Here is a 24,018-nt window from a genome sequence, read left to right on the forward strand (position 1 = left end):
CTCTAGCTCTGTGATTGTTGTTTAAAGTATCCTAGGGATAAAAAGAATTAGCTAAACTATACTACACTGTGTTGGAAACTGAATATTGTCATCCGCTTCATATTCCTCAGTGGGCTTTGGGTTGGTGTGGCATTTTATTCCACAAACAGGGACTGCATGTATCATTCTGTACTGTAAATACTCCTTATAACCACATAGCAGAAAATACTGTACCCACTGAATACGTAAACAGCTGTCCTGGGAAGGTAGAAAACAGTGTTTTACTTACCTAAGTGATAGAAAAATAGTCTTCAAAAATACATTGTTAAACTTACGGGTTTATATTAAAGTAGAATTTGTATGTACAGTAAGGCAGTACTTCCGTTAGCGATTATCTTTTAAATTAAAGTTAGTCTTTTGGGATTTTTTTTTCACTAACAGAAGACTAGGGTGTGTAATAAATTATCTATCATGCTGAAATGAAGCAGGAAAACATTTTAGAAGGATTCACCACATGAAACTCATTTGCCTCTTATGTAAGAAAATTTCACTTTCTAAAACTCTATTCTCCAGAAACTTCAGAATGAAACACAATTTAGGGGGGGAAAATCCATGCTTAATAAATTCAAACTATTTTAAGAAAAAATCGGAGGCATCCTTTTTATTTGAATATTGGCAATGCGTCATTAAGGTAATAGGAACGGATGTAAACAATTTGTCAGGTGTTCTAGAATGCACTCTTTCTTTTTAAGTGTGTTTAATTTGGTTAATCCTAATAAAATGAAAGAGGAGTGCAAAGGTTAAGCAATTGGTCTTCAAAAGTGGTTTTCATGGCATTTTTCTCATATCTACCACCTTCCTGTGGTAAACAGTTTTGACTAGTTCATATCCTTCTGTCACATACCAGACCATGAAAGCCTGTTCCAGGGGATATACCTATTGGCACTGTCCCTCAAGAATACTAAGCAATGTGCTTTTATTTCATTGAACACATAATTTTATAACTGATAGCAAAACGTAAATCTACAAATCACACGAAACTAAACGATTTGCTCTGGAATCAGCTGTTGGAGAAAGAGGCAACTGGTTGAAAATGGATCATGAAGAGGAGTGACCTGGGAGTTTGGTAGTGCCATTCTAACCCTGTTCTCGAGCCTTCTCTGGTAGAGTGCATTTCATGTACTCTGTAGTGTTACCTGAAGGAAAATCACATTTTAACCCATCCTTCCATGAATCAAGCTCTCACTGAAAGGAGTGCATAAAGCCTGTGGGATGCAGGTAATCCAACCCACCGAGCTGGAGTCTGCAGTTGCTCGGGGCCGCGGGGAAGGAGGCCAGGTCTACCTCGGCTGGATTCTGTGGCAGGGATGGCGGGGCCTCCTTGGCTGGTTCTTCAAACGGAGCCAGGTCTTGCGCTCGCCGATCCTGCACCAACACCAGGATGTTGTTATCCATCACCCGGGACACCTTCGAGTACTCCTTGCTGGTTTCAGGGGTGCTGGTCTTCTCCGTCCAGCCGCTGTTCTCGTTTGGTTTCGGGAGCAGTGCCAGCGCTCCATCTTTGCTGACTTTGTGGATCTCCACATACTCCAGGGGTTTAGCAGAGATCGAGGGGGTCTTGTCCTGGGGCAGCAGCCGTGCCGCCTCTTGGTCAGTCTTGGAACGGAAGCTTTCTGACTCCCTCTGTTCAGCTGCCTTTCCTTCCCCGCCAGTCTCAATGGTTTGCGAGGGTTTGAAAGCATGTGTGTCTGTTTTGTCCAACAAAGTGGATGCAGCACCTGCCGTGCCCAGGCCCAGCTTACACACATCAGCAACGCTGTGGTAAGATGATCTGGGGTAGGCCAGGCTGGGGGGCTGCAGCAAAGGCCACGTTGAAGGTTGGGATCCGCTGGCATGAAAAGAGGGGATTTTGCCTTCCACGCTTGTGCTCTGAGGGTCTTGGGGCTGGGTAATGTTTGTTTCAGGTTTCTCTGCCTTCTCAAGGCCCTCAGGAGTGTGGAACTTGGAGGGATTGGCCCGAGGTTCATCACACTTTTCAGACAAAAGGGAAGGGCTGTCGCAGCTGCCCCGGCCAGAGTCGCTGTCGGGATCCAAGTGTGTGGGCCTCACGCCTTGCCCCGGGTGTTCTTTGGAGTGAGCCGGCATCAGCTGCTGGCCCTCACTGTCATCCACCTCTAAGAACTCCACCAGTAAGTCCTCGCAGTCGGAAGTGGGAGGGAAGTCTTGGCAGCCCAGGGCGCTCAGAAGTTCTTCGGACTTGCCCTTCTATTAAACACAGACACAAGGCAAGAACGCTGTCAGGTTTGTAACATTCCAAATCGACATCGCAGCCAAGTCTGTGTTCCTGACTGTGGGCAGGTGGGATGTGGTCACAGCCTAGCAGAATTTCCCAAACGTCAGACATTTGTGTCCCAGGCCATCTAGAATCACCTCCTGGACTATTACTCACCCAATATTTTTCTTTAAGTCAATTCACGATTTTAACTTAGTCTTTCTCTAAGCAATAATGATCACGAGTTGAATGGGCAAGTAGTATCTGTGCATATAATAAAAATATAACTATTAAATAAGAAAAGCTTGGGAAACATCTAAACCCATAGTGCTCATGTGTGCACTTGGTACTGGGACTCACTAGTTCTGAAATCTGGTTGCTGGCCTCCTAACTGGCTCCCTCACCCCACGTTCTAGAGTCTGGTAGTGGGAAGTTGATTCTCATCGTTTCCTTCTTCTCTCCCTTCTCCTCTTCCTTGCTTCTCCCTCCCCATCCCTCCCTTCACCTCCCATTCCACTCCTTCATTTCCTTCGGCTCCATTTCCCCTCCCTCCACTCCTCCCCTGCTTCCTGCCAGCCCATATTCCCTCCACCTCCTTCGGTTCCTCTCCCTCCTCCTTCTCCTCTCTATCCTCCTCTCCCCCCACTTCTCCTCTGGCCTCCTCTTCTTATTTTCCACGCTTCTCCAGATGCTCTGACTTAGGTCAGGGACTGCTGCCTAAATCTTGGCTCTATTACTTATTAAAGGGTCTATGACTTTGGATAAGCTGTTCTGTGATCCTCAGTTTCTCCATTTGTAAAATGGGAATAATAGTACCCATCTGGGAAAGTTCTTTTGAGAATTAGGGGTAATGGCATTAAAAATCCAAGAACTTTTTTTTCTGACACAAAAAGCAGTTTTTAAAAGTCATTAAGTCCCTGTGGCTACAAGGTCAAATTGCAAGCTAAACAATAATTCATTTAGTTAGCTGAGATGTTCATGCTGGGTCTATAAAGGTCAGTGCCAGAGACTGGATAGCAGAATAAGAGCCCAAATTCTGGGGCTCTAGTTCCTGCTCTGCTATCTGCAATCAAAGTGAATGCCATCAAGCCAAATTCCCCAGGACTCTCGCTTCACATTCTTGTGCTTTTGGCCTCACAGTGGCTGGGGTCAAGTGACAATGTGTAGGTGACTGCTTTTATATACATCAGTGTTAAGCAGAAAGTCAAATTGAAACTATATATTTCAACCTGCAGAGAAATTTAAAATGTTCTAACACCTCTTGTCATTCGAAACATTTACATTTAATTCCCACTTGAATCGGTCTAAATGGGCCCTGGCAAACACCAGTTCCACTGTACTGAGCCAGTCTTAACTGAGCTCTCAAACTGAGCAAAAATTGCAATAGGATATTCTGTTACTATGGCCTTCTGTAAGGAACATTCAAGTGAGAGCTTACACCAAGTATGACGGAGGGGCTGGTGGTAGGTTCCTTGTTCGTATTCATCAAAATATTCACCCTCTTTCTCAATTGATTATTTGTACAAAATGTTTTTGATGGGGCATATGAAAAGACCTGATAAACCTAGCAAGCGTTCCTATGTGTTTTGAGGTTTTCTTGGCTTTCTTTCATTGCCCTCTGACACTTAGTATCTGATGGTAAGTACCCTCATGCCTCCCACATCTTTCTGTAAACACACCTGCTGAAGAGGAGGGACAGCTGGTCCAGGATGGCCGAGCTGACCAGGCTGCACTGATGGGAACTGTGTGCTCGTGTGTAAAGATAATGAGTTTAGAGAAGCTGGTCACAATACATTCTTACCTCTGGCACTTACCTCCAGCAGATGAGTATCAAATCCTTTTATTTTTGGCCCAGGAACTGGAGGGAGGATGCAGGTCACCATGCTATAAAAAGATTTGTGAGATAAGATAAATGCACATGTTTTCACTTTGTAATTTTTGAAAGATTAGCATTATCTCCAAATAGCTGCTACATGGACTATGGTGGGTGGAAGTTAGAGCTCCGAGGCTACGTGAAACTAACAATCAGTGGTGAAGACAATGAATAATTCTAGAGGTCAACATCAAAATGAATGCTGGCTAACTAACTCTGGCTGATTCTGAAATGACTAGGGGATTATTTGCTGTTTTTGCCAGATTTTTACTATTTCACAACTGTGAGCCTCCATTTGATGGAAAGAGCATCAACTTCAAATGTGTCTATTCTGCTTTTGCTAGCACTGATAAAAGTTGTTCATGGCGAACACACTGCAACTAATGGCTAAAATGAGGTGCTTGAATTATCTGTAGGTTTCCATCATTTTTGTATTGTCTTTTTTGGCCATTATCCCTGACAACCATGATTGGGAGGAGGGTTGATAGACAGTGAAGTACCTGTAGCCTTTCAAAGCCACTGCCCAGACCATAATCAAACAGATGACAGCAGAAAGAATGGCCACAAAGATCCACACGGTTGCATCTTTCATTGAGAAGTCTAAAAAGCAAACAGCCAGAAAGTTTTGATCACATACAGCATCATTAAAAACAAACAAAAACACAAAACAAATCAATGAAACTTTTGAACATAAGTTCCGCCCCTCCACACCTTTTCTGATTTGAACATCAACCCAGAGTAACATTAATGATGGATTTAATTTTTTCCAATATTATTAAATTTTAAAGTTGCATATATTTTACAGTACTCTAAAATTTTCAAAATTCTTAAAAATATTATTTGATTTGATACTTATATAGGAAGTCCAAGGGTACATGGTCAGTTGCAGTAATAATAATTTAAAAAGCTAACATTTATTAAGTTCTTAGTAAAAACCACATGGTGTTAAGCCCTTTACATACATTGCCTGTATGTAAAGATGAGGAACTGAGACTCTAAGAGTGGTTTACCCAGAGGCATGTAGCTATAAAGTTGCAGTCTGGGATTTGAACCCAGGCCTTCTGCCTCTAGACCCTGTGCTTTTATTTCGTAAGAGCCAGGCTGGACTGGATGCACACTCTTATGGCCTGTAATTCGGTGTTCTTTCCAGTATGCCAATGCAAGCCCTGATACTTTGGCCAGGCAAGTTGTCACGAGAGCTAGGCTTCGCCATGCAGTTCTGGGCAAGACTTCTAACTCCACTGACCTTTGGTTTCCTCCCTTTCAGTTCCTAACGGCAATTCTGTTCTCTCTGAATATTTGAGATGGTTGGGAGGAACAAACAAGGTAAAGACTTTGTAAACTGTAAAGTACTTGAGAAATGCAAATGATTCATTCCCTGTAGAATGCCAGACACCATGTTTAATGGCACTTAAAGAACTGGGTGCCTTTTATATACTGTTCCTTGACTAAGAGACCAACATGTAATTGTCTTCAAGGACTGAAAATCAATTCATGCTTTTCAGATGGGATAGTGCCTTACAAATTTTGGGAGAACTAGATGATGACCTTGAATGATAGGAATGGGGCAGATAGGGAGGGCAGAATGACTGACCATCAAGCCCTCTGAGACATTTCAAGCCCATGACTGCAGACTTATCCTAGAAACTGGTCCTCACTGACAGTGACCCAGGGAGCAATGCTATACTTCCAAATGTCTTTGTGTTGAGTGGAGAGATGATAAACTCACCTCTACTCATTCTTCTGGCTAAGACTCAAAATAGTTTCTCTGTTAGTAGTTACTACATACAAATTTACTAAACTCATTCTATTTTAAAAATATTTAGGAGTATAAGCAAAAGGGAGCCAAGACACTCACCATTAGGTGTCTGGATGGAGCTCTCTGGGCTCCACTCACTCCAGAATCCATGGTCTGGCTTGCAGTGAACCTGGACAAGGTATTTCTGTCCTGGATATAAGCTGAGAATCTTAAACTGAGTCTGCTGCCCAGCGAAATGAGTCTAAGGGAGGCCAAGGAAAACAGAAGTCACTCTGACTTGTGTTATGAAGAAAGAGACTTTTTCTTTAGGCAATAAACTATTGGAGGAGTGAGGCCAAATGATCACACTTAGTAAATACCCTGTTCACACCATTCCACCCTCTCAGCCCATCCCTTCCTCCTGTTAAATACTGCTCACACAAAAATCAATAGGCTTTCTATCTCTCCATTTGGAACTCTACTTCAGAAAGACAAATGTTCTGCTCCCTACACCTTGCTTTCTAAATTCTACATTATGGAAGGTGACTAGTTAATAAAATTGGAAAATTGTTCTTTTCTAAACTCTAATAAAATAATTGATTCAAGGATCATTCACTGATGTAAAGCCACTAGGTGGAAGAGAACTGGGAATTCATGAACACTGAAGCAACTGTGCACAAATTAAACATGACTTTACAATCAAGGGATCAAGATGTGATCTCCCCGATCCAGAGGCCACTTTTAACATCATTTATGGTAGGTTGAGCAGATGGTCTTTGTTTCCTGATATGATAGAGTATGAAGCATATATATCACCTCTGAAGTTTTCTTGCCAAAAATTGTTCACCTGGAATCTAATCAAGTCTTTAGATCTAATGTCTGGTTACAGGAAATATGGGGACAGAGAAATTGGCTAAATGACCTCACAAAGAACTAATCAGACAAATGCAGAAGGTGGGGCATTCTATGTGACAAGTGGCCCAGCCTCCTGAGCACGTTGAGAGTGAAGCGATATATCAGCCAGCCACAGTGAGTGATCCTGGAGTGGATTCTGGTTTGAACAAACCAGCTGTTAAAAATATTTTTTGAAGCAATTGGGGGAATTAAAATATGGACTGGCCATTAAATGATATTAAGGGATTCAAAAAGATGATATTAAGGAATTTCAATTAATTTTCTACGTGCGATCCTATTATTTTGGCTATATTTGGAAATATTCCCTTTTTAAAAGAGACATATACTGGGAATCTAAAAAACAAACCAAAAAAATGGTCATGAAGAACCTAGGGGCAAGACAGGAAAAAAGACGCAGACCTACTAGAGAATGGACTTGAGGATATGGGGAGGGGGAAGGGTAAGCTGGCACAAAGTGAGAGAGTGGCATGGACATATATACACTACCAAATGTAAAATAGATAGCTAGTGGGAAGCAGCTGCATAGCACAGGGAGATCAGCTCCGTGCTTTGTGACCACCTAGAGAGGTGGGATAGGGAGGGTAGAGGGAGGGAGATGCAAGAGGGAAGAGATATGGGGATATATGTATATGTATAACTGATTCACTTTGTTATAAAGCAGAAACTAACACACCATTGTAAAGCAATTATACTCCAATAAAGATGTTAAAAAAAAAGAAGAGACATATACTAAACTATTTAAGAGTAGATTATCACAATGCCTATAATTTATTGTACTATTTGTTTACAATGAAGTATTTTAAAGTGAATAAAAATGCCATTAGCTATGGACTGGTTACACTGACATTTTTTCCTCTCACTTAGTGCCATTTAAGTACTCTCACAGATGTTAGATCTAAGATATCCTGAGGGAGGTGGGTTGAAAACCTGGCAGAAGTGGCTGTTCAGTTGCAAGGAGCTAGTCCTGGGAGAGCTGTAAAGATGAGCCCCCATCCATCCCAGTGGAGGGGAGAAGGCCCTTCCACACATGGGTGGGTAACATCAGCACCAGGAAGGCAACATGGTGGCCCAATAATTAGGGGGCATGACCTATTCTCAGGTGGGGTACTTCATCTTTGCCAAAGGACAGGGTTCCCTCCAAAAGCTTCCGGTTGACTCACCTCCCACTCAGCTGCTTTCTCAGGTTTTAATCGAATTTCATACTGGAGTGTGAGCCAACCAGACCTTACATCAACCAGGGTGGGTGGAAACCATTTTATCCACAGATACGGTTTGCTGTCTTCTGGCTGTTTTAATTCCAAAGTCAGGTTCACAGGAGGGTCTGGTTCAACTGTAGATATGAAAGAAACTCCATATTTAGTCAAATATGGGTATTTGAATCCAGAACTATATGACTTAGAGGCAGATCTCTCTACCTTTTTTCTCTCCATGGTTATGAGACACTTGGTATTTGATGTCAGGTTCCTTTAAGTACAGGTCTGTGAACGCCTCCTTAAGAGTGAGGTGCCTAGGCCATACTCCCCAAAGCAATCTACAGATTTAATGTGACCCCTACCAAATTACCCATGACATTTTTCACAGAAATAGAACAAATAATCCTAAAATTTATATGGAACCATAAAAGACCCAGAATTGCCAAAGCAATCCTGAGGAAAAATAACAAAGTAGGAGGCATAACCCTCACAGACTTCAGACAATACTACAAAGCTACAGTAATCAAAACAGTGTGGTATTGGCACAAAAACAGACATATGGATCAATGGAACAGAACAGAGAGCCCAGAAATAAACCCACACACCTATGGTCAATTAATCTTCCACAAGGGAGGCAAGAATATACAGTGGAGAAAAGACAATCTCTTCAGCAAGTGGTGTTGGGAAAGTTGGCTAGCCACATGTAAATCAATGAAGTTAGAACACTCCCTCATACCATGCACAAAAATAAATTCAAAATGGGTTAAAGACAAATATAAGACATGACACCATAAAACTTTTAGAAGAGAATATAGGCAAAACATTCTCTGACATAAATCGTACCAATGTTTTCTTAGGTCTGTCTACCAAGGCAATAGAAATAAAAGCAAAAATAAACAAATGGGACCTAAGCAAACTTACAAGCTTTTGCACACCAAAGGAAACCATATACAAAATGAAAAGACAACGTACAGAATGGGAGAAAATACTTGCAAACGACGCAACCAACAAGGGCTTAATTTCCAAAATATACAAACAGCTCATACAATTCAATATCAAAAAAAAAAAACCAATTGAAAAATGGGCAAAAGACCTAAATAGACATTTCTCCAAAGAAGACATACAGATGGCCAACAGGCACATGAAAAAATGCTCAACATCACAAATTATTAGAGAAATGCAAATCAAAACTACAATGAGGTGTCACCTCACACCGGTCAGAATGGCCATCATTAAAAAAATCTACAAATAACAAATGCTGGAGAGGGTGTGTAGAAAAGGGAACTCTCCTACACAGTTGGTGGGAATGTAAATTGGTGCAGCCACTATGGAAAACTGAACGGAGGTTCCTCAAAAATCTAAAAATAGGGTTGTGATATGGTCTAGCAATCCCACTCCTGGGCATATATCCAGACAAAACTATAATTCAAAAAGATACATGCACCTCTATGTTCATAGCAGCACTATTCACAATAGCCAAGACATGGAAACAACCTAAATGTCCATCAACAGATGAATGGATAAAGAAGATGTGAGATACACACACACACAATGGAATACTACTCAGCCATAAAAAATAATGAAATAATGCCATTTGTAGCAACATGGATGGACCTAGAGATTATCATACTAAGTGAAGTAAGTCAGAAAGAGAAAGACAAATACCATATGATATCACTTGTATGTGGAATCTAAAATATGGTACAAATGAACTTATCTACGAAACAGACTCGTAGACATAGAGAACAGACTTGTGGTTGCCAAGGAGGAAGGGGGGTGGCGGAGGGATGGAGTGGGAGTTTGGGATTAGGAGATGCAAACTCATATATTGAATGGGTAAACAACAAGGTCCTACTGTATAGCACAGGGAACTATACTCAGTATACTGTGATAAACCATAATGGAAAAGAATATAAAAAAGTACATATATATATATGTATAACTGAATCATTTTGCTGTGCAGCAGAAATTAACACAACATTGTAAATCAACTATACTTGAATAAAATAAATTAAAAAAAAAGAGTGAGGGCCCTAGGGCACTGGCTTGCCTTACCCTCGTCTCAGTCCTGCTGGTCAGTCACATTTTCTCCATTCATTTCTTACCTCCTCAAATCAGTCTCCATTCCAGGTGAGAGAAGAGCGAGTGTAACTCTAGTGGACTTGGCATTATACCTTACAGTTGCCTAAAAAAACAGCTTTAGAAAATTTGCCACTAGTCCTAATGCTTGTATGTTACTAAGTAAATACCTAAGAAAGATTGTTTTATATGGACTTACTAAATAAACATCAGCTATTTAATATAAGTTTTAATTTGAACACAAGACTGAGAAATGTTGATCAAAACATCTTTGTACAAAGGTGCAAGTAAAATGTTCAAGATGAATCCCTGAAAGCAAAGTTTCTCAACCTCAGCATTATGTGTATTTTGGACCAGATAATTCTTTGTGGTAGGGGCCTTCCTGAGCATTGTAGGACGTTAGCAGCATCTCTGGCCTCTCCCCATTAGAGGCCCTCTCTCCCTGTGTTGCAAACACCAAAATTATTTCCTGCCATTGCCAAGTACCCTATGGGAGGCAAAGAGCACCCAGTTGAGAATCACGTTTCAAGTGTCTTCAGCATAGCTAAATATTTCTCAGTGACAACAACGAAATCTATTTCTGAGAGATTATGTGCCAATATCCTGTACTGCAGGTTATCGCTGGATGAGATTCAAGCTGGTAGACTTTATTGTGGTTAAAACTGCGTTGTAAATGAACTTCTGTGGCCTGTCACCAACGCTGTATGCTGCAGGGTTATATGAGAATTCCATGAACACTTCTTTTATTATTTTGAAAAGTATGGCCCAACACATACTTTCACCAGAGAATTTGTTTTCCAGAGTTAGTATGAATTTGATCCATTCATTAATTTCACTTTTTAAACATACTACTTTTCTTTAGTGATCCCATTTTTGTTTTTGTGGATAATCTTCATTACAGCAGTTGTACATTTCAGAACTTCTCTTGCTTTCACTGTTTTGACCTTAAATATTAAATATTTTAACACTTGAGGGCAGAATATTTGAGGGCAAGGAAATTTAAGAAAGAAACTATGAAAATGGAATTATTGGGTGTTTAGCATTTTAAAGACTTCATATCTCAAGTAAATTTATATGAATGGAATTTATTTTATTCCTACTTGTCAGTGGGGTTACTTTTTGATTTTCTTAAGCTAAGATCAAATTCTGTTTCCATCCCCATGCTCATTGCAATAATTTGCTGGGGAGAGACAGAATTCAAATGCGTACCAGTTGATGTTGGAAGCTTTTCTAGTTTTTAAGGATCAGTCACTGATAACACACCAGTGGGATGATATACAGCCCAGTACTTGAGAGTGCTAGCCTGATTTTCCTTGTTGGTTGGTGTTAGGTAAGTCAGGAAGACTTGGGTGACCTTGAACCTAATTAGCTACTCCTTAGGTTAGCTAAGGCCAAGCCATCTCTTGTCCTAAGCCATCTCTTGTCCTAAGCCATCTCTTGTCCTAAGATTCCCTTTGTCGTCCCTGCTAAACCATACAGCTCACTGCAGTTATGTCTCATTGCCCTGCAACTCAATGTTGATCATGCAAAGCAAGAAGCAGCTCTCAGGTCGATTTTGCTTCACTTTGCTAATGACTTCTCCAAACATCGTGGTTGTGATCCTGGCCTTCAGCTTTCTGTTCAAGCAGCACTATTTACTCCCCAAATTCTTTATTTTGAAAAGAATAGCTCCAGTTGCTAAGAAACATATGTATATTGAGAATTGAATTTGGGGCAAAGCAGTTTGGAGCAATTCCTGTGGGTGGAGAAGCAGATGAGACTCTTCTAAGAGGTGCTACTCCATGAAGCAGCTCTGTCTTTCAGGGAGAGAAATCTCAGAAAAGAAATCCCAGCTTGCCAAGGGAGAAGGGGACATCGGTTGCAGGGGGAGGGCTGGAGAGAAGGATTGATAAGGGAAGCTAAATAGAACATTCCTGTTGGGTGCAAGGGAATGGGAAGAAGGGTCAAAGGAAGGCATAAGGATTTTATTGTCTTACCATCATAAATAAAAATTGGTTTACTCAGCCATAAAAAAGAATGAAATAATGCCATTTGCCGTGATATGGATGGACCTAGTGATTATCATACGGAGTGAAGTAAGTCAGACAGAGAAAGACAAGTATTATATGATATCACTTATTATGGAATCGAAAAAAAGGGTACAAATGAACTTATTTACAAAACAGAAATAGAGTCACAGAGGTAGACAACAAACTTATGGTTACCAAGGGGGAAGGAGGGGGAGGGATAGATTGGGAGATTGGGATTGACATATACACACTACTATATATAAAATAGATAACTAATAAGGACCCACTGTATAGCACAGGAAGCTCTACTCAATACTCTGTAATGACCTATATGGGAAAAGAATCTAAAAAAGAGTGGATATATGTATATGTATAACTGATTCACTTTGCTGTACAGCAGAAACTAACACAACTTTGTAAATCAACTATACTCCAATAAAAATTAATTAAATCCAAAAAACTGGTTTAAAACACTCAGTTGGCAAGGATGGTGTGAATTTTCTCATCTTTCTTTATGGGAATCTATCCATAAGCCAAGAAGACTCAAACTGAGTTTGACTATTGGTAGATTCATATTGGAGTAACAAATTCCTCACCAATCACCCTTCCCCTTACCTATGTAAGTCACGTCCACGTAACGTGGATCCGAGGAACTGCTTCCCATCTGGTTCGTGGCATTTACTGTGATGATGTATATCGTCCATATGGAGGTGTGCTTCTTGTTAAAGTAGCAGGAGTTGGGGCCACCGGTTTTGTAGTCTGGACATTCATGGCTGAATGTCTCTCTGCAACGAGTAATATATTAGGAGTCAGTAAGAAAGTGGTAAAAGGAGTCTAGTTTTTTCTTAGTAGATCAATACCACTGGATTTTGGGGAACAGGCATTCCAGATGCAAGAACCAGAGCTGAAGAAGGGCTCCCCAAGTTCTTCTGCCCTGCCCATGTCAGCTGGGGGTGACAAAGGGAAGAGAGTGCTGGAGAAGGGGTGGCAGGGTCATGTCAGAGCCCCAGTGACTCTGTTTCTTACCAACCCTTCCTGTCTACAGGTTGCTGTGGGCTTTGTGATATATGGCCCCTGCCAATAAACACTTGAGTTTTCTGTGGCCAGTGCACCGCTTTCCTCAGGGAACCACCATTGGGTCATCTCAGGACACTGGGACTTTCCCCTGCACATACACATGGGGTGGTGGAGAATGCACAAGGCAGCATTTATTGCACATATGTTTTGAATTACATTTCATTAAAAAATGATTAAAGGGAATACAAACGGCAGTATATTTCCAATTACACTAAGTCAGCCACAGAGAAAAGTGACTCTGAAAGGAGATATTTCAGGCCCACGAGGCTCCTTAGGCTGCTCACATTTAGACTTGGGGGCCTCCCCGCAAGACTCACCACAGAGGTGTGCAGGCTTATTCCACTTCGCTTGCCACTTGGAGTTCCTGAGATCTGTTTGCCTGACACCCCTTTGGGTCCCAGAAGGGATGACAGCTTTGTGTACCACTAAGTGCTGTCACTGGGAAGTGAGCCAGCTGTTTCTACTAGTAAATGTTTTCTTCACTGGGGAAGGATACAGCCGTCCCTGGATTTCCAGGAGGGTCTCACTGTAACTGTGACTAACTCCTTGCCCAGAGATCACCGTGTTTACTCTGCACTGCAATTTTAGCTCCCAATATGCCTTCTGGGAGATCACGGGTCCATGGATTTCCTAAGGGAAACACCTCACCTTCCTTTTCTTGTAGGGCTTGTTATTTTCTTGCACGAGAAACAAGTTCGAAAAGCTAATGTACCACGGTTGTCAAAGATGACATGATAATACCCTTAGGTTACAAAAGTAATGATTACAAAAAATGATAAATGGCACAAGGTTGATAGATAAGCATCTAAAGTTAACTAGCACTTAGGAAACACTTATACGTGACCTTGGGCTACAACCTAAACTTATGACAGGCAATGGGAGCATTGCTGGATTGTGTTGCCGCGGTGGTGGCTGAGCTTATGCACGTGAGGGAGCTCGGCAGGGACGTTAAGGGGAAGATGTGGACGCGTATGTTTGATTCCCTCCCCCAGTAGCAGGAGCCTTATCAGTGTCCATTCAGGGAAGCGTGGCAATTAACCCAGAGTCAGTGTTCCTGTGGCTGGAGAGTGAGGACACCCAGGTGCGCTCTGCTAGGAGAGAAGAGAACGTTTACCCTTCCTTGCGGTAAGTCAGCGTGTAATTGGTAGGTAATCTTCCATCTGCCCCAGGCTTCCACCAGCAGGTGAATGTTTCCTTTTCGGGAGAACGACATTTAAAGATCTCAGGTTTCCCAGGAGGTGACTGTCCTAGAAAAAGCCAGAAGCCACTGGCGTCAATATTAAGGTCCGTTCAACGCTTTGACCATTCTGCTGGTGACAGAAGCAGATGGATGGGGCCGGGCCAGTGATGAGGCCTCGGCGGCAGTAGGCCTAGGGATGGAGGGCTCAGAAGTGCCGAGGTGTCAACATCCAGCAACACTCCTCTGTGGGCTGCCCTGAAGATGGCAGGACTCAGAGAGAGAGAGCTTTGCGGTGGGGGGTGTGTGTGTGCGCGCGCGCATACTGTGAGATAGAGATACTGCACCATTTGATGTAGTTTCAACAACGGTGAGCATCGAGTGCTAGGGATACATATGGACTGAGAAGGAGGACGTGGCCCTTCTATAATCCCAGGGAGTCTATGGAGCGGATACACACCCACAGCCCCATAAAAAGAATTCTCCCCCAGGCACGAGCATCCTGTGGTCATTTGCTGATCCAATGCTCTCTGGACCTCTCCCCTCTGGCTCACTAACCACCATCTTTCTGCCATTCCCACACAGTGAACCCAGCTCTCTTCTCTTGCTCTTTCACTGTATCACCGAGGCTCCCCCTTGAGCTGCTTCCTCCCCATCTTCTCTGTCCCTTCCTTTTCCCCTTCACTCTCCCTTGATTCCATTCAGCTTTGACCTCTGATTCAGCCTTACAGTCTGGTTCCCCATCCTCCCTGCCTCCATTTCCTAATTTGGGTTTTTGGTCCCTTTTCCTTTATATTTCCCGCTCTCTCCCTGGGTCTTTATGTGGCGAGGTGGCAAAGGGTTCCCTTGTAATTCTTGGCTCTTGTTGGGGTAGGAGGCATGGGAGCTCCTAGAGGTGGGCGAGTGGGTAGCTTCTCTTGCGGTTACTAGCTACCGTCATTATCTAGGAGCTGTATTTAGTCCCAGCTGGAAGCTAGCAGGGCTGAAAGAGCTGATGTGGACAACCCAATGTCAAGTGGAGGAAGCTTCTGAGTTCCCTAATCCCCAAAGTTCTTGGTGAGCTGGCTCCCTCTTCCGTTCCTGATCTGTCAGGTCCAAAGAGGGAAACAGTGGCCCTGAGTTTGCCCTGATGCTGCTGGGCTGGGGGGCCCATCCACACTGAGCCACGTAACCCCAGGTGGTGTTTAGTTCAGGAAATCAGGAGCAGAGAGAAGAGCTTCCAGGTGGTGGTCCCTCAGCCTCTGGGGCTTCTCTGTTTTCTGCCACACTTGCCCTTCACCCCTCACGCTGGCTCCCGGGTAGAACTGCTAGCAGGTCAGAAAGAGCAAGTTTGGAGGAGAACACAGGTGGGAAGACAGGGCACTAGGCAAAACCGCTGGAAAGAAGAACTGAATGGAATGGGACGGTGCGGTGCACGGGCTGGGGCCAAGGTCACCGGGCTGAGTGTCAGCCGGACCCCAGCCGCCTCCCAGCCCCCCGAAAACGGTCCACGCCAGACAGCCTGGGGTCAGCTCTGCTGATGTTTGTAATGTGGCTCGTCCTCTGGGGAACATTTCTTCAGGGTAATTTCACAGGGTGAAGCGATTTTTTGTTTGTTTGTTGTTGTGGCTAGGGAGGAGTACGTGAGGTAGAAAGGAAAGTTTACTTTTCAAAAAGCACAAAACTTATGGCTCAATAATGAGCATATTTAGAAGCCAGTTAAGGCCACTGTTGATTATTTGAATACTTAAAATTTCCTTATGGATTATACTGATCTCTGCGTTCCTTTTTCTCTGAAAGCTTCTCTCTCTCACATTTCACTGGTTATTAATAGTACCTCGAGGAAACTCAAGAGAGGAGGGTAAAGTTGTGAAATTATAATTAGTTAAATGTTTCTTTCACCCACTTTAGAGGAGATGGTTACAATGAATGGACTGTCTCACTATCCCTGTAAAATGCACACAAACACAGGAACAACCACAGAGGTACCACACACAGGTACACACACATACACACACACACACACATGCTCAAATAGAGCCCATATCAGAAGCACACCCACATACCACAGAGGAATAATATACACAGATACATACTTGTAGAAGTATACACCAGTACACACACAGGTACATACACAGAAATATACACCCACAAATGTGTACACAGACAGGTATACACAGAGAAGCATTTGCAATCAGGCACATATAGGGAAGTTAAGATATACACAGGTATACAAAAGTATACACACCCAGAAATACGCAGGGGTAGACACACTGAAATGTACACACACAGGCTCGCACACTCTAGTCTAGTTGTAAATTTCATTTCCCCATAACAGATTTGGCTCTGTACCCGTTTCCCACCATGTAACAGCAATCCCCTTATAACTCTTTACAGGTTTTCAAAGATTTTTCTCACACATCTTTTCATCTGAGGTGGAAGAAACATCACTATTCTCATTTTGAAAATGTATAAATCCAGAGAGGTTAGGTAATTGGCTCAAGGTTGCACAGCTAGTAAGGGACAGAACCTGAACTGAAACTCTGGTCTGTTGTTGGTACAGCTCTTTCCCTGCACTCCCAGAATGAGGATGGAAGTCAGAGCATAGTGACAGGATTTTGCATTAATTTCATTCATTCTTTGCCTTAATTTTTGCATTCGTTTTAATCCCCAAAATATTGTAAATAATTTAATAGCAGCAAATGACATGGACATTTTCATTTCTCATAACTGCATTGCAAGAGGACTGTGATGGATTCTCCCCTCCTCTCATATAAACACCCCAGGGAATGAAAGAGAACAGGACAGTCTCTTACTTACCATTCAGAAGGTTGGTGTTGAGAAAGAGTAGCAAAATGAAAACCACTGTGGAGGCCGCATTTTCCTTCATGTTGGCTCCCTTCTCTTTCCACAGGAAATGTATCAGAGGTTCACTGAAAGAGAAGGCACAGGCAACTTTTTTGAAACGACAGTCTGGTTAGGCACATGCACCACTTTACTCTGGGTGTTTGCAACTGATTCTTGCTCCTTGCTGAACACGAATAGCAAAACAGGAGGAAAGGAATGTAGGAAAATGTAACAAGGATGGCTTGGCTCAGAAGCATAGCTGCACACATGCTGGGAAAAATGCCACCACCAGAGGTCATCAGATGACAACGTTCAAGGGCAGCCCAGCCGCAGCTGGCTCTTTGCACACACCCCAAGGAAAAATTGTTCTCTTTGCACCCCACAGTCACCTAACAATAGATCACCTGTTTTACGTGACATAGATTGTATTCCCTACAAAAGAATTGTTCTGGGAGGGCTTTGATCCTCCAGCCAAAATTAAGCCAGGCTGAAAAAGTCAGTGCATTCAGTTTAACTCCAACCTGGCCTCACGGATGCCACCAAGTAAGGGGGGTTTCCCCTGAAGGTTCAGGTTGAGAAGATTCTGGAAGCCTTCTGGGCTATGGGCATGGCTGTGAACGATGCAGTGAACTCTAGTGAACCTCCACATGGTTTCTTTCTCCCCTTTGGAAAAGCCCCATAAACAAGAAATGACAAATCCCAGTAATAATTCAAGTCCCTTGGGTTTGAAGAATTAAGCAAATTTTGAACCTGCAGGGGTTGAGAGTTTTGAGAAATTTATTATTATATTATTATTTTTACCCTTGGAACAACTTTTAAAGCCTCTAAATGTCCTTCTAAGAAAAAAGGATTTTTAAAGACATTTGGAAAAGGTTCATTAGTCTTTTTGGACTCCACACAACTCTCGGAAAACAAGAGATTTGATGAAGTAAGTGTAAATTCTTGGAAACCCATGGCTTACATTTTCCCTTTAAAATTTATGGGGTTTTTTAAATCAGGGGAAGGGCATCCAGGGGCAAGGCTGCCCATCTAGGGACATTGGAAATGACTGAGTGCTGTTTGATGAGCCCTGAAAAGACCAGCCTTTGTCCATTCCTCCTGGTCAGAGGGCGGATCACCATCTGCCAGCCGCACACCACCTAACAGACAACTTCTTGAAGCCTTCTCCACCTGAGATGTACTACTCCCTCTGAGATGTACTCGGAAATAGAAATCTTAGTGACAATAGAGGTTCGGTGTACACAGGCGCCATCAAGGGACTCTCTCATAACTGGGGCTCCTGGTTCAGTAACAACTCCTGTGAAGTAGCCAGTATCCTGTTCTTTGGGGACCTTCTAGTTGCTTTTTCAGGATTCTTTTTGAATATCCTCCCAGGTTACACGTTCTAAGCCACCTGCTCTATCTAACCCCTGAGGGTCATCTAATTAAATCAAGATGCTAAAGGCTCATAATGGGTTTCAAGTCATTCCTCCTATGTATGGAGCACTTATCATGGGCCAGGCACTGTGCTGAGTGTCTTTAAAAAATTTTTTTTCCGGCTGCGTTGCGCAGCATGTGGGATCTTAGTTCCCTAACCAGGGATCGAACCCACATCCCCTGCATTGGAAGGGCAGAGTCTTAACCACTGGCCCGCCAGGGAAGTCCCTGCGCTGAGTGTCTTAATCATCCAAATTGCACTGAGCCCTCACAATACCCCTGTGCGTAGCATGGGCTATTACAATCCCCCCTTTTTTAAATTTAATTTTTATTTTATATGGGAGTAGGTTCATTTACAATGTTGTTTCAGGTGTACAGCAAAGTGGTTCAGTTACACATATACATATATCCATTCTTTTTCAGATTCTTTTCCCGTATAGGTTATTACAGAATATTGGACAGAGTTCCCTGTGCTATACAGTACGTTCTTGTTGATTATCAATTTTATACATAGTAGTGTGTATATGTTTATCCCAGCCTCCTAATTAACCCCTCCCCTCCAACCTTTCCCCTTTGGTAACCATAAGTTTGTTTTCTAAGTCTGTGAGTCTGTTTCCTTTTTGTAAATAAGTTCATTTGTATCATTTTTAAAGATTCCACATGTAAGTGATATCATCCGATATTTGTCTTTCTCTATTACCATCCTTTTTAACAGAAGAGGAAATGAAAGTGTAGAAAGGTGTAGTAAATTGTCAGTCACGTGCCATTGGGAGAGAGGAATCTGGCAAATCTGAGAGCGTCTGATGAATCATCCTCATTTGTGGACAGTGTGTGATGAACATGCAATTATTCCCCATTCTACGGGGGAGACGGTGGAGACCACGGTGACTGAGTCAAGGTGAACAGCACCCCAGCCTGGAGCGGGTGTGGAGTCAAGAGAGCCAGGACTCAGCGAGCTCAACCACCATACTTGTGCCTGAGGATCTCAAACACTGCTGTTCTCCCTAATCCAGCTTCACTGGATCCATCTAGACCTGAAAGAGTTTTTTGTCCTAAAGATCTGATCTCAGCCTGGCTTGGGGATGGGAATTCTACCTACTGGCTGAAGAAGTTCTATAATATCCTTTTATTGAAACTTCCCTTCTCTTTTTGCATCAAAATACTTGAGATCAACTGCTATAAATCACACCTTTTGGGCGAGGTCACGTGCTAACTAGACAGCTCTTCCAAATCAGGGCTCCACGTGTTTGGAAAAAGAAATGACTGGTTGGGAAGCAGGGTGGAGCAGGCAGGAGCAGATACTGTCATCACTTATGCTTCCTGGTATGTTGGTCCAGGCTCAAAGAAACTCTCCTAAATAAAGTTTTCCAATAAAAGTGCTTTCAGGAAGCATTTTATAAACTAAAAAGAAATAAACTCCTCTGGGATTTCCTAAGATATCCTGGAATCTGTTGACTAGCCACGGGTAGTTTCTGATGCCTTGAAACCCCCATGTCAGGGAATTGGACACACTCATAGTGGTCTCGTTACTGTGTTTCAATAAATAATGATTCCCAACTCATCCTGCAACTGACTCTCCAGCAGGGTAAACACAGTGGGGTAAGTAAACCTTCAGAGAGAAAGATAACCCCAACTGCCCACTTCGCTATGCCGACTGTTAACCTGATCATCTATTGTGGTCTCTCCCCACACTGGGCATACCTCCCTCTGTCCACTGATCATTTTTATGGCTGGTGGACACGAGGCTGGGGATAAATTTGGTTTTTGTCTCAAACTAAAAATAGAGTTACAGTATGATCCAGCAATCCCACCCTTGGGCATATATCCGGAAAGGACAAAAATTCTAATTCGAAAAGATACATGCACCCCAATGTTCACAGCAGCACTATTTACAATAGCCAAGACATAGAAGCAATCTAAGTGTCCATCAACAGATGAATGGATAAAGAAGATGTGGTGTATATATACAATGGAATATTACTCAGCCATAAAAAAGAGTGAAATAATGCCATTTGCAGCAATGTGGATTACCTAGAGATTATCATACTAAGTAAAATAAGTCAGACAAAGACAAATATAATATGATATAACTTACATGTGGAATCTAAAAAAATTGATACAAATTAGCTTATTTACAAGATAGAAACAGGCTCACAGACATCGAAAACAAACTTATGGTTACCAAAGGGGAAAGTCGGGGGGAGGGATAAATTAGGAGGTTGGGATTAACAGATACACACCACTGTACATAAACAAGATCCTACTGTTTAGCACAGGGAACTATATTCAATACCTTGTAATAACCTATAATGGAAAATAATCCAAAAAAGAATATTTGGGTCAGATATTATATTCAGATCTGAAGTCTGAATCACTTTGCTGTACACCAGAAACTAACACAACATTGTAAACCAACTATACTTCAATAAAAAAAGTGTGAATAACTTAAAAAAATTTTTTGTTTTTGTTTCTCTGAGTCAACTCCCCCATTGCAGCAGGATCTTGGCCAAGATTATTCACTCTAACTGGGGCTGGAACATCCAGAGTGTCCACAGACTGCTTTTAGTGATGGTTATAGTGGTAAATGGCTCCAAATATTTGGAGTCCAGCTAGGAAAAAGTTAGCCCTATACTCCCACCAGAGGACAGTTATCTTGGTTTCACTCCTCAGTAGCTCCCCTAGTGTGACTGTGGCTTAAAAATGCAAAAAGTAAAACTGAAAAGCAGGTCTGTAGCAAGTCAGCAGCCTCCATGCCTTGCCCATGACAAACTGCCTCGGCTTCCTCGCTTCTGAATCCTCAGAGACTCTCCCATCTTTATGCTCCTCCGTAATCTTATTCAAATATGCCTTCTCTCGGTGCTATGTCCCACTCTGGTATGACCCCACAAACCCTCTTCTTCCTCATCTTGCTCTGCATTAATGCTCATCCTGTTCAGATTCTCTCTGTCCAAACGCTTCCCTTCATCACTCTTTTCCATTAAGCCAAGTCTCATCTACACAGGCCAAGAGTTGAGAAAGCAGGGGCAGGACAGGAGTGGAGACGCAGACGTAGAGAATAGACTTGAGGACACGGGGAGGGGGAAGGGTAAGCTGGGACGAAGCGAGAGAGTGGCATGGACATATATACACCACCAAATGTGAAGTGGATAGCTAGTGGGAAGCAGCCGCATAGCACAGGGAGATCAGCTCGGTGCTTTGTGACCACCTAGAAGGGTGGGATAGGGAGGGTGGGAGAGAGACACAAGGAGGAGATATGGAGATATATGTATACGTATAGCTGATTCACTTTGTTATACAGCAGAAACTAACACACCATTGTAAAGCAATTATACTCCAATAAAGGTGTTAAAAAAAAAAAAACCAAACCTGAGCTTTCACCCTTTACCCCCTGGTAGACTCTATCTGCACATGCTGGCTCACCCAGGCCCTGAGCCAATCCCAAACGCCAGAAATCTCAGCGCTACCATTTTGTGGGACTTGCTCCCAAGACCTGGTGTCAGGTGGTCTTGAAGTGAATGCAATTCTCACCTTGTCTTGCCTCATCTGCTACTGTTGCCCCAATGCTCTACTCAGATTTTGACTCAGTTTCCCTGACTCTGGAAATGAACCTAGCATGCTGGGCAGGGATTCTGAAGACCTACCTAGCTCTTGCAAGCCCAATTCCCATGGATAAGCAGGGCCCCATCCAAGATTTGAATTTCTTTAAAGAATGTCACACATGTGAAATGCACAAGTCATAAGTATTCTGCTCAGTGAATTATCGCAAAGTGAATATGTCTATGTTACCATCAGGTCAAGAAATAGAACACTAATAGCATCCCAGGAATCTCCCTGGTGCCTCCCCACAATCTCTACCCACCCCTTCCCAAGAGGAACCACTCTTCTGACTTTTAACACTGCAGATTAGTTTTGCTTACTTTTGGACTTTACAGAAATAGAATCATACAATATGCATTTTTTGAGTGTGTGTGTCTGGCTTCTTTCATTTCACATTGTTGTATGATTCAAGCTTATTGTTACATGGACTCGTACAAAATTCATTTTCACTTCACCTCATTCATCTTCATTCATATTACACTGAATGAAAGACCATAATTTATTTCCTCCTTCTACTCTTGATGGACATTTGAGGGTTCCAGTTTTTGGTAAACTTTGGATTATGCTAAGATTGATCAAGACTCCGATGGCAGGGGAGCCCTGCACACCTCATACCCACTTTGCGCTCCTCCCCAACTTTCAGTTCTCTACCATAAATGGTTAGGACACCACCTGCCATACCTCCTGACTATAAACGCAAATTAAGTTCCAAATGCCTGTCTGGTCCTAAAAATGCAAACAATCTCATTTCTTGCAAACAAATTTGAAATACATTCACCCATTGTTTGAAATGTTGGGAATTGTGTTAGCTGCTTCCTTTGGGGTCTGCTGGGTTGGCGTCCTCTGCCCGCTGGGTCTCCTTACCTGCTGCTCTACCTGTTAGATGGCCTGAGACTAAAAAAACAGGGCGAGAACCCCACAGGTACCTTTTGATTTCCAGGAATCTGGCATGTCTTTCCAATACAGAATGCTAATATTTAGTTTGGAAAGCAGAGGACATAATCTGCTAAGGGTGGGGAGAACAGCAGGAGGGATTAGCTATTTCACACCAGGCTCAAGATTAAGGCCGTTTTACAAGCTCTGCACAAAGTCAATGGTCAATGACTATAGAGAGAATAAGTGAATCACTGAAGCCTTAAAGTTGAAAAAGCAGAACAAGAATCTGAGATAGGGGATGCAAATCTGCATGCAGAAGAACTGGTCCTGTGCTAGTATTGTCCAACACTGGACTTGCAGCCACCTTAGCGTTCTGTCTTTGACAGGGGAATCTGAAGAGGTTTTCAAGATAACATGGCAGCCACTCCTGAATGCAGGCATTGAATGTTGCGGATACAGTGCTAGGAGAACCCTGGCCTGAGGGTGGGGAGATGAAGGTCCTAGCTCTTCCTGGGTTGCATGCAAACATGTGCCCACAGCACTGAAGTGTTTATCTGTCCATAGCCCAGAAATCATAGTTACACATTTGTTTGTGCAATTTCACAGCAGGACGTTTGCTCATATGTCATCCATTATTATTTTTCTTTTCTTTTCTTTTTTTTAATCACTGCAATGATCAAGTTTACATTTTAATGCTTCTCAAACAGGTTGCCTTCTCATTCCCTGTCCTGAGATATCCTTTGATGGGAAACATCTGGCACTTTCCATAAGGGAATCACTTCTATATAAAACGACCATCCCAGTCGAACCCAGCAGTTTACTCAGAACATCATGGCTGTGTGGATGTTACTAGAAACAGTAGAGAGACTGTTAGAAAATGTCCACCTCTGATTCCAGACACCCCCTCCCTCCTCTCGTGTGAATCCCAGAACTTCTCGAACTTCTTGAAGACTCTCTGTCTGTGAAAATGCATCCAAGCAGAGGGAGTATG

General features: G+C 42.7%; 1 protein-coding gene across 3 annotated transcripts in view; it reads right to left on the minus strand.

Moving 5' to 3' along the window:
- Positions 1-585: 585 nt before the first annotated feature.
- Positions 586-24,018, minus strand: part of PRLR (prolactin receptor) — a 174,779-nt gene continuing 151,346 nt past the window's right edge. Inside the window, exons 3-10 of one of the 3 annotated variants that reach the window (XM_061187696.1) lie at positions 17,112-17,224; positions 14,250-14,382; positions 12,674-12,843; positions 7,938-8,107; positions 5,983-6,124; positions 4,625-4,724; positions 4,066-4,135; positions 586-2,244 (exon numbers count right to left, since the gene is read on the minus strand). In XM_061187696.1, the coding sequence (XP_061043679.1) occupies positions 1,222-2,244; positions 4,066-4,135; positions 4,625-4,724; positions 5,983-6,124; positions 7,938-8,107; positions 12,674-12,843; positions 14,250-14,382; positions 17,112-17,181 (1,878 nt within the window). In that variant the 5' untranslated portion in view covers positions 17,182-17,224 and the 3' untranslated portion in view covers positions 586-1,221. Of the gene's footprint in view, positions 2,245-4,065; positions 4,136-4,624; positions 4,725-5,982; positions 6,125-7,937; positions 8,108-12,673; positions 12,844-14,249; positions 14,383-17,111; positions 17,225-24,018 lie in introns of those variants that run through there. The other 2 variants (XM_061187699.1, XM_061187698.1) reach the window with 2 other exon arrangements.

The sequence above is a fragment of the Eubalaena glacialis genome, chromosome 4 (assembly GCF_028564815.1).
Source record: "Eubalaena glacialis isolate mEubGla1 chromosome 4, mEubGla1.1.hap2.+ XY, whole genome shotgun sequence".
NCBI classification, from domain to species: Eukaryota; Metazoa; Chordata; class Mammalia; order Artiodactyla; family Balaenidae; genus Eubalaena; species Eubalaena glacialis.